We start from the raw sequence: 11,578 nt of genomic DNA on the forward strand, positions 1-11,578 counted from the left end.
CAGTTGTCAAGGGAACTATCATATTTGATTCAATAGTACAATTACTGTATCCCTGTGAACTTCCAGTAAGATTATATATGCACTCATCATTTGATAATATATTGCATACATGCGAAAGCTTTTAATGATTCTTGTTTTGCCTTGTTGCAGTGGGCTGCCAAAATATGATGGCTGCTGTTTTTTGTATCCATTTGCTCTGATCTTGATTGAGTACATAGAAAAGTATTATCTGCTTCTAGTGTTCCTTAAGCTTCTACCCAATATTTTTCTGGGTATTACTGATGCCAGTTATTTGCACATTTCTTGGGTTTCTTAACTAACCCTCTAGATATTGCAACTCCACAGAAGAAGGAGTACTTCCTTTGTGCAGAAACCCTGGCGCTGCAAGAGCTTGGGTATCCACTTTACAGTAGCTTGTGGAGCTACAACTTTGCACTATGCCAGTCTTTTCTATTTCTCTACTTGATTCTTAGACTGTTTATATTAGCAAAGCCTTATACCACATAATTTTCTAAACTGCATTATATCGTGGTGTCAATACTTGGTGCTTAGTATTTAAGATTTAGAAGCCTGTATGCAAAATGCCTAGTGGTAAGTATCGTTTATGAATTGCCTATTCAGCTTGGTCTTTTTTTGTTGTATCTCATCCATAACTTGATGAACTCGTAGCTCTCTTGTTCATGATTTCAATCCTGGTGGGATGTCTTGTGGGATGTTGGGCCGGCGTACCATCCCAAGTGTTGGGAAAGGACCATCCCCTCATCACCCTAGCATCCCGATCAACACCTCTTGGGACATCTCCAATCCTTGGTGTTCAGATAGGGTGGGATGATTTGTCCCGTTTCATAGAAAAATTGGGATGGCCCCATCTCATGGGATTTGAAACCTTGCTCCTATTCATAAAATCTTTTCCTCCATTTGTGTATATTTAAATATTAACATGTTATTCTCAGGTTGAGTATATTATTTTTGTCAAGAAGTTAACTTTTGACATGATTTAATTGTCAAAGAGCTTTTATTAGTCAAATATTTCTTTAGCATTCAATTGTTATGTTTATTTGTAATATCTCAGACTGCGATTTTTTCTTTTCTTTCCCCTCCCCCTCCACTCCCAAAATGACCAGTGCAACTCAGTTGGTTCTACGGGCACATAAAGAGGCAGTTAATTCATTGAGTGGGAATGGCTCTGCAAAATTAGGTACAGTGGCCACTGCAGTTGCAGCTGCCAACTCAACTGCAATGGAAGCCTCCAAAGAAATAGAAGCAGCGATGAAGATATCTATGAGAGCAGCTCTGGGCTTGATGACAAATAAGCCAAATGAAGATCATCTGGATGATCTGACAATTATGAAGGTACACCTTGTTATTATTCATCTTTTCTTTATGGTGGTTTATAACCAGGTATCTTAAATGTTTATCACTAAGCTTCTTTTATTTGGTTAAGAAACAGACAATAAACAGTATTCCTGATGCACATATACTGCTGGAATTTGAATGCCTTAATTTGCAATATCAGCTTGTGACCATAATTCATAACAACATATATTCTTCTGGTGTTCTTATGTCGCCAACAGGAGAGTTTTTGTTTGCTTTTTGCTAGCTGTTATGTTATAATATTGACTTTTCAATGATCATATGGGATGACAGGCTAGTGATAGATTTAATAAATGTGATCACTATATGAGTCGATAGCCTAGCTGGTGGTATAAGCAGCTGCGCCTGCAGTCCGGTTAACTTCTATAGTTTGCAAATGGAAAAGGTGCGAGTTGACATGAGACTGACTACTGATTGTAGAAGAGAGAGAGTTATACCATGTCCTGACTGCTGATATATTTCAGTGATTTATTTTCATGGAGGAACATTTCAGAAGAGAAGGGACTAATATTGAGTTGAATTAATAAGATTAGTGACTGCAATTTTACTGAATATAGGAAGGAATCTGAAGCTCCAAAAAATAAAGATGACCAATAGGTACCCTTCCGTGACCTAATTTATTTATCATAAAATGTAAATAGGTGACATAATACCCAACAGAATGATGTGCTAAAGCAGATAAAGAGGTGCAATCAGGGTATTGGGTCATTGCTTCATGCTTTTGGGACAAAAGGAAATTTTCAAGGAGTAATTGGACAAAGATTGCTTATGGATCACGTCATATTGTATATTCAAGAGGGTCTATGTTGAAGATGAACAACATAAAGAATGCTGAGCTAGATAAATTATATAACCATGTGTAATAGTTGCCTGAAATGAGACTTTATCAGAAGCATATGAATTGCACAATCTTAAGATAAAAAGTTCAACAATTCAAGATGGTATCGACATGTTACTGAAGATCTGAGAGGTCCTTCAACAAAAAAGGGCTAGGGTTTTGTGATAAATGGGCTAGAAAGAGGAAAGAGATATTTAAGATAACACTGTTATGAAAATTTAAAAGCTTTCTAATGGTGGACATAGTCCTTAAGATAAATTACTGCCCAAAAAAGATTGAAAAAAGTATCTGTAAATCTTCTGGATGTGATTTGTCAGTTATAAATACGATTGTTTTCGGGTCAGCTTTGAGGAGTTGATCAGGGTATATGGGATTCTGCCTTTGCGACCAACAAGTGGCTCCTCTATAGTTGTTCAAACTCTATCATGTTGACCTGGAAGTTTGTCTTTGTTTTCTTGTCCCCTTTCAGAGAAACTGAAGACAAATTCTTTAGTCTGTTCCCAAACCACAGTTCTTCACAATTTTTAGTTTCTTCATAATCAACAAAAGCCCTGGTTGTATATAAGTTGGCTTCCTATATATATTCCCACCTGAAGCAGCATTATTGGTTGATCATCTGATTGGTCCAATTGATTCTGTCTGATGGAGTTAGGATCTTCTACATTGTTGTATATAAGTTGGCTTCCTATATGTATTCCCTCCTGAAGCGGCATTATCGGTTGATCATCTGAATGGTGCAATTGATTCTGTCTGATGGAGTTAGGATCTTCTCCATGAAAGGAATCTAATATTTTGAGTTACACAATTTGTTAAAAATAGTGTCATTATTAATTTACAGCTTGGCACTTGACCAATTCATACTTGGGAGCTTTTGTGCTTCTGCCAAGTGAGCTATCTGAGGTTAATATGCTTGCTGGGAGATGTTTCTGAGTCAATAAAAAATTGTTTGCCCGGTCATAGTTTGTTCTTTCTGTTAGGTTGGCTTCTGTTGAAATTTTTTATTAGTTTCTGGCTGCTGCTTGTTTCGAAAGGGGGAGTAGATGTTAACTAGAAACTTGTTTACTGGTTTATTTACATTTACAGTCTTTTGCATCTGAAATAATCACTAATCTCTCATGATATACTGTGTGTATGTGGAATTTTCCTGATTGCTGATCTAGTTCTGTTCATTTTGCTATAGACACAATTTAGTGCTATTGGTAACAGGTGGACTACATTTAAGGATACTTTTAGATTGTGAGTAAATGTGGTTTGATGTTTATGTTGCTGCATTCTATTTGTATTCTACAGGAGACTCTTCGAGTGAAAGACGAGGAACTGCAGCAGTTAGCTAAGGACCTTCGTGCTAGAGATTCCACAATAAAAGAAATAGCAGATAAATTAACAGAGACAGCTGAGGCTGCGGAAGCTGCTGCTTCTGCAGCACATGCAATGGATGACGAGAGAAGACTTGCATGTGCAGAAATAGAGCGCCTAAACAAGGAAGCAGAGAAGCAACTAGAGTCATCCATGCTTAAGGTGACAAATACTTTTCAGCTATCATAGGTGGGGTTTTAATGGAAAGTTCTTATTAGCTTAAAACAATGATGTGTGTTGTCCTGTGTAGATGTGCATATCAATAATGTGGCAATAGTAAATTGAAGAACAAATCCAATAACCTGTAAAGCATAGCAATATATTTTCAACTTCCTTTGGTAAAATCATCTCTTTTCTATACAAACACAGTATCACTTTGTGTATATTATGCTTTTGAATAAATTCAATTACTTTTTTGCAGATGATCCAAATCTTTTTCTTTTCTTGTGCTTGCCAAATCCTTCTATTTGGTAACCACATGAATTTCATTCCCATGTCTTTATCCATGCAGAATAGTGTTCTTGTTTTTTCTCTCTGGTAAGAATGATGTTTAATGATACTATCTTCCCAAAGGGACCCCAGAATTAAAGATAGAACTAAAACATGATGGCAACATGTGATTGTGTCGATTTCTGATTTTCAGAAAGTTCATCTCCAAAACATCTTGAAAAATGTTTTTGATTTTGCCCGCATTTCAAACCACTGATTTGTTAAATTGGAGCTACCCAAGTCAAACCTTCAAAGCAATAACTCAGAAGCTTTTATTGATAAATCACAAGTAAGAACTACATGTCCCTTGAGGTGTTAAATAAAGCAAATAGCAATGAACAGCATTAAGCAACAGGGATTTATAAAGTATTAAGGGACTCTTTATTGTCATCAAAACTTGTCTTGCTTAGATTTTTTTTTCTTGAACAGACTAAATTGCTGAACGAACATTTGCAACACCCTTCTTTTTTGTATTTTCAATTCTTTTCTTCCGAGTTTGTCTTTACCTTGAATAACCTCTGCAAGACTGTTAAAGAGAGAGATAAGAGTAAAAAAGGAATGAGATTTCATTTAATAAAATAGGAATAACTTATAGTACAACCTCTGTTAAAAGGATAACTTGGGTTAAAAAAAAAAAAAAACACGAAAAGGCATGACACCCTGCTGGTTATAGAGTTGGGTGTTGTATTGAAGTTCAAGATAAACAGCAGCATAGATGATTCCTGACTTCGTAACTTACAGTTCTTGTCAAGTTTCCATCCTTAGACTTTTATTTATTTATTTGTTTACAGCTCTAGATATTCTGTCTGATGAGACATCTGTACAAGAAGCTTTAGTTTGATGCTAATATATGTCTGTTAACAGTTGAGGGAATCTGAAGAAAAGGTGTTGGCCCTGAGCAGGGAACGAGAGATATTGCTGAAGCAGAGGGACTCGGCTCTTCAGGAGGCACAACTATGGCGTTCTGAGCTTGCAAAAGCTAGAGAACGTGCTGTGATATTAGAAGCAGCTGTTCTTAGAGCTGAAGAAAGGGCCAGGGTTGCAGAGGCAGGTGCTGAGGCTCGAACAAAGGATGCTGCAGAAAAAGCAGTAGCCACTGCGAAAGAAAAAGAAGACCTCCTAGCACTTGTGAATATCTTGCAATCACAAGCCCAGAGGTTCAGTTTCTGACCTTTTCCCTCTGCTTCATTCCTTGTAGTTCAGTTTGCATTTTTTATTCATGTAGTTATAATCAGGCCTTTAATACTTTCATTTTTCAAATAATATGTTTTTGGATAGGCAAAATTGGCAAAGTAAGGTTCATAAAATGAATCTTATAGCCCGTGTTTTGTTTTTATGTTTGCATAAGTTTTTTTAAAATCTGTAATTTGATATCTAGCAAGAAACGGAGAATTAACTATTAAGGGGAAGGGTTGGATCCAAAACAAGTTCTATGAAAGCATAAAGCTGAACATGCACAATTATTGAGAATTCTCACCTAACAAGTACAGCACCTTGCTAAGCGATTCATATACAGAATCGAAATATGAACTTCAATTGGTTGCCTTCTGGAAATTTATTGGAAGAATAAAAGAGCATATACTGACAACCTGTCAAACGTGTAACTTTTGTAGTTCATTCAAGCTACTCCAGGTGGCACTGAACATCTAACTTTCAGATACATGCATGTAAAAGCATAGCTGCATTGAACACTTATGGTTCAATGATGGTTTTGTATTTTCCATTGTTTCATATGCATTCCATGCATGTTACTCATACGATCTAAACAGTTGTGTGCAATTTATTGTATTGAGTAATGTTCTTCTATTCATTTTTAGTGGTTCCATGATTGCCAGTTTTTGGTGCACTGTCTATTTATAAAAATTTAACTATTTTCATTCCTCAAAATCTAAAGTAACTATGGATGAAAAGATAACTATTCTTCTGGATCATTTTGTACCAATGCTAAGATTTCACATTACATATTCCAAATTTCCAAGTTTGATTAACTTGAGAGATCAAGTACTAGAACATTATAACCATGGTTTAAAATTTCGGCCAAAATAGATAATTTTTGGTCGAAATGGATAGGTTTAGACCTGACTGATACAAAACTGACTGCAATTTTTGGTTTTGGTCAGTTTTGGCCAAAACTGACTGAAACTGTCCTTTTATTTTATAGTTTCCTTTCACATGTAAATATTATAACACTTTCTATAATTCATTAATATAATTCAAGAACACACTTATCTAAGGTTCTAATGATCCAATGAATGTTGCTTTTGTGTTGCCTTTGTTATTACAGTGGGTAAGATGCAATCTTATTGTGTTCTTGCTCTCTTTTGGCCTGGCTTGTGTGTTTTTTTTTAAGTTGCAAACAACAATGAAGTATATAGAAGTAAAGATGTATGTGCATATCTAGGAGCTTTCATTATTTTGGGGAGAGAGGGAGAGATGTAATTAATTTTATGCTCTTGTTTACTCGTTTTGTTAGTTTATGTATGGTCGTGATATTTGGTAGTTTGTTCAATGGATTAGCACATTCATATGATATGATTAATGCGTTAAACTTTGGTAAATTTTTAATGTCATCACACGGCTGCCCAAACTATATAAGTTTATGACTCTCTGACTTAAAATACAATAAATGACATAAAATAATCAAAATTACTTGATTATTTTATGCTTTTAGTTTTTGGCTTTTGTGACTGGAACTCTAATAGTCGGAGCAAAGCTACGAAAACTTCGGAAACCGAAAGTACCTAGGGGACTGAAACTAAAAATGAAATCAAGTTTTAAAACCTTTATTATTACTGACTAGCTTTATCTTGCGGATCTAGGTGTAGCTTCAGATTGTTTTGGCCATTTGTTCCCATCAAGATGTACATCTACTGTCAAGTGCAATTTCAGACAACTCCTTCACAGATGTTACTTGCTATGTTGTTTAACTTCTACAACAATCAAATCAAGAAAAACTGTGAGAGCTCAGATGAGCATTTGCATGTCGTGTTTAATGAATTTGTTTTAAAAGTATTGTGTTGGAATTGGTACTGCTATTTCATCTGGAAAGCCATGGAGTTTTTCAGAAAGTTTAGTATAAACTTTGGAATGAAAATACAGAAAGAATGAAAAAAAAAAAAAAAACTTTGTATGCGCTGAAAAACACAATATCATAGAGCCCAGTCACTTCAGGAAAATATCAATTCTTCCCTTTATGCAGACTCCATATTTACCATCACACTGTTGTGTGTAGTTCCAAAGATGCTGCTGTGACCACAAATTATGTGCAATTTATAGCTCAAACTCCACGTAGAAGAGCTAGTGAGGGTTGGCTGGTAACAGTTAGAAGCACCATGTCTGCAAGATGAGCAGAACATTCTGGCAAAGAATAGCCAGTGCGCGGTATCATAAAATTAACCGAAAAATACTTGATGCTGATTGAAACGCAGCCATCTTGGGGATCAATTTGTATGTAAAGACTCCAATGCTTCATGGCATCATGGGATATTAACCATGTTATCTTTAGCTACTGATGGTTCTTGTTGTGTACCAACCGGACATTCATGTGAGACATCAAATTGCAACCCGTCTTGTTTAAGTTGGAATATGCAAGCCAAAGTTCAGCTGGCATCTTTATGAGATTAGAAACACAGTTTCAGACCACCGGTTATCGATTATGCTTTTGCTTGAATATTGACGCTCAGTCCTAATGTTTTTACAATCTTTCGATCAGATGTTAGAAATTTGAAAATAATACATTTCTTTTTCTTATCAGACAACAGGGCAACACTAAGCAGGTCGTTGAAGAGAGATCCGAGTCATGCTCTGGTGCTGATGACACTCTTTCCATGACAAAGCATGTAGACTTGTCAGAGGATGATGTCGATAAAGCTTGCTTATGTGATTCAGGGTCAGTTCCTGGGAATAATGTAGTCCGATTGGCAGTAGATGGAGTTGAAATCCATTCTATTGGTGATGCTGAGTGGAGTGATATCCAGTCAACAGATGCAAGGATAGCTGATGTAAGGGAGGTCACCCCTGAAGCAGAGCAAAACAGCTTCGACATTTCCGTTGTCAACCCACCGGTTGATAACCATCAGCATAGAGGGAGCTCTTCCCAGCCATGATGTGAGCTATTCGTTGAATTTTTGTGATGGTGCCGGCCACGGGGTATTCTATAACTTCATACTGCTAAATATAGCTCTTGTAATATGACATGCTGTGGGAACTTCTTCAAAACTTTATTTGATTGTGGAGATAAATTTGTGAGAAACTGCTAGATACTAGGATTCGGAAATCTGCTAGAAGGGTTTAGCAAAAAAGGAAAACAATCTACTGGATCGGTTTGTTTACAAGGATATGTTCTGATTTCAGATCTATGGTCATTGTGTCAAATTATACAGGTGAATAAAGGTTTTGCAGTCTTTGGCTTGTTATGATTGGGCATTTTGTCCATATGGTCGTTTTGCTATGCTATTCATGGCTTTCGTAGAGCTCAGCAGCTTTCAGTGATATGAGACAGATCTGATTTTCACATAATTCTGATTGCAAATCATGGAGATCCAATCAATGCCATTGTCCTATACAAGCACAGAAAAAAAGCTAAATATGATGATTAATTTTTTATTCTTAATATGTATCACCAACTGATTGATTCTAAGTCCTTTGAATGAGATAAATGAGGGAGTCATCTCTCTATTGATTTCATCTTCCCCATGTCCACTCTTAAAGCCATGGCCAATCCTTCCTTTGACCAACAAGCTTTCTACTAAAATCTTGTTAGATTTGAAAATTTTTAGTTGCAGGTGTCAGGTTTCCATGATTTTGTTAGGTCTGCATGGTTCTCCCCATCCCCTTCTTCAAATTAATGTGCTGTGTGGGCCACTAAGGTCTTCAATCTCAGGGCTGCCCTTCATACTTGGCCTAGGCAGAACATGGTCTATCTCGCAAAAGAGAAGTCCGATTTTCTGATAGAAATCTGGATTATAGACAAATTGGTGGAGATGACAGATTTAGACAGGAATCAAAGGGAAAGGAAACATTAAAATCTAAACTCCATGATATTTTGCATAGAAATAATTTGTACATGAAGCTCTACACTGTATCGTAGTTAATCAATCTCAATACTGCTATAACTTCCACATTGTAATAGCTACTTCCATTTCAGTTAAAATATGTGGCACTCAGTTTAGGAAACAATGGGAATACACCTACCAATGGTGAGAGTCCTTTTAGCCAGTTAATTAGATTGGCATATCACATTCATTACTTGACATGCCAGTCTCTACTTAGATACTGAAATAATTGACAACTATTAGATGATTTAGAACAGAATTCTAATTCGTTTGTGATTTTGGCTTAAAGTGCAGTATTTACATTTGTTTTACCAATATTTGATTGAGTTCCTAAGATGGCAGCATTGCCATTTTCAATTCATTTTGTTGAAGGCATATTCTTTTTTCTTTTTCTTGCTCTTCCATGTACAAAGTATACTCATCTGCATTAAGTATAGATAGGCATGGTGCTCCCTGAGATCTTTCTCCCAGCCTAGTTCTTTCACCTCCATTCATGGTATCCACTTATCCTTTTTTCCCTATTCTCTCTGGATCTGAGCTGATCATGCACCAGGCCTCGGGCCTAAATGATATTCATTTTAGTTAGGCTTTGGGCTGGGCCTATCTAAATTTGACATTAACAACAAAATATTATTGTGGTGTAGTAGCATTTAAACTAGAATAAAAAAGGAAAAAAAAAGAAGAACTGCATAAAATAACAAATGATACTAGCAATTTGTTGCCAAAAGCCCTTTTTATTGGAGTGCCGGTTGTTGGCTGTTTTGATGCTCATGTTTCTGATTTTTCTTATGGAGCTTGAATTCTATATCATTTATTTACCAGGGGACTATCCCACAGGTATGCCTGGTGGAATTCTTATCCTACTCGCATTTCTCATGTATGGGATTCAAATCCTACCAGAAAATCTTAAATTCTGTCATTTTTACCCAAGGACCAGATCATGGGACTTAAATTCTTCTTGCATTTCACATTATCATGAATGATCATTAATGGTAAAGGTAAGAAGTATTTATGAAATTCAAATCCTATTGCCAACATCCCAACTTTACATAATGACTAGGTCTATTTACATCCTCCCTCCTCATTTTGATTCCTTTTTATTTCTTTGGTTCTTCTTTCTGTTTATAAATTTCCTTGTCTTTTCTACTGTCATCCTTCTCACCCACCTCCTCCTCTCAGTTTCTTAGGTACAAAATAGTCATTCTAGCCACTCTCTCACCCTATTCTCCTATTCATTTGTGTAAGCCTCTGAAAACATCTTCTTCTTAGCCGCTACCTGCACTTGTCCTTCATCTCCTATGAGGTCAAGATGGAGACCTGTAAAACACTCTCCATGTCGCCTTTATCATCGATGAAGTTTGAATTATCCAAGACCTCTACTTCCTCTTCGATCCTAAATGTCTCAGCAAATGGAAAGCTAATCGAACATCTTGCACTCTCACCAACCTGAACATGCAGACAGGTGCATAAATCCTTCATATTGTTCAATGATTCAGGCCTAATCCAGTCCTTTTCAGTCTGGTTAACTTGGATCTCATTTTATAACTTTGAGTGATGGTTTTCTGCTGTACATTGTATCTTGTTGTTTACTCTTGATTCAAGTTCCTAACACCTACCTATGGATTCACATGCATGTATGCATCACTGAAGAAAACCTAGATTTTTTTTTTAGTATTTTTGATGCATGTATGCAGGTAAATTGGATAATTGTGTATAATATGTGATTCCTTTTCCCTTCAGATTTCTTTCCAGAATTGCTTTTGTATGAGCCACATCTTGATGGACTTAAGTCGGATCAAGTCCAACACCACACATTCTGCAAAGATGGAAAAACTTCTTCATAACCTTCATCTGAGATTATATTATATGCACATAAAAGAACCAATCTATCAACAGTAAATCAAGAAGTAACTTAATTATGTCATTATCATAACCAAATTTAACAAGACTCATTTTCATGAAATAATGCCATAACCATGTACAGCACAATTTATAGACTGAAGATTTCTCTCGAAAAAAAAGGAAATAGAACATCATCACATATTACACTAATAGCAGCCTTTAGAAGACTCGAAGATACGTTACTAAAATAAAGTTAGGCCACCGATTGGAAGACTTGAGAATCTTGAGTTATAGAATCGAAATTATTGAACGGAACTTATCCAGTACTCTGCGTTGAAAAATTGAGTGAGATACCTAGCAGCATGAGAACATTCTTGTTGACTTGTTGCTATAGAATTAATTTCATAAAATCTATTACAGATAGAAAATTTGAGAAACATACTTCGTAAAATAAAAATCAGATTGAGAATGAAATACTAAGAAAATACATGTCACAAAATTAAATCGGATCCATACAGTCATTTAATATATGGTCTGCAAAATGAACAAAGTAAAGTGGTTCCTTATCAGTTTCTCTCTAAATCAACGATTAGCCGCCCACAAGGAACTCTATACTCTAGAATCT

At 36.0% G+C, this 11,578-nt stretch overlaps 1 protein-coding gene across 2 annotated transcripts; it reads left to right on the plus strand.

Moving 5' to 3' along the window:
- The first annotated feature begins 209 nt into the window (after positions 1 to 209).
- LOC140855562 (uncharacterized) lies at positions 210 to 8,472 on the plus strand. Of its 2 annotated transcripts, XM_073251534.1 has the most exons (5): positions 210 to 409; positions 1,125 to 1,353; positions 3,503 to 3,730; positions 4,922 to 5,214; positions 7,812 to 8,472. In XM_073251534.1, the coding sequence occupies exons 2-5, from the start codon at positions 1,240 to 1,242 to the stop codon at positions 8,161 to 8,163; spliced, it is 987 nt and encodes a 328-aa protein (XP_073107635.1). In that variant the 5' UTR covers positions 210 to 409; positions 1,125 to 1,239; the 3' UTR covers positions 8,164 to 8,472. The 2 variants fall into 2 exon arrangements, with proteins under 2 accessions (XP_073107635.1, XP_073107634.1); XM_073251533.1 differs by lacking the exon at positions 210 to 409 and having other exon boundaries at positions 510 to 1,353.
- The last annotated feature ends 3,106 nt before the right edge of the window (positions 8,473 to 11,578 follow it).

Source organism: Elaeis guineensis, chromosome 2, assembly GCF_000442705.2.
Source record: "Elaeis guineensis isolate ETL-2024a chromosome 2, EG11, whole genome shotgun sequence".
Lineage (NCBI taxonomy): Eukaryota > Viridiplantae > Streptophyta > Magnoliopsida > Arecales > Arecaceae > Elaeis > Elaeis guineensis.

Bases quoted from the DNA above. Each gene is read 5' to 3' on its own strand.
- LOC140855562 (XM_073251533.1), top strand. From the start codon at position 1,051: ATGTTTATTTGTAATATCTCAGACTGCGATTTTTTCTTTTCTTTCCCC. The intron at 1,354-3,502 runs GTACACCTTGTT...TGTATTCTACAG, and splicing joins ATGATCTGACAATTATGAAG to GAGACTCTTCGAGTGAAAGA. The intron at 5,215-7,811 runs GTTCAGTTTCTG...TTTTCTTATCAG, and splicing joins TTGCAATCACAAGCCCAGAG to ACAACAGGGCAACACTAAGC.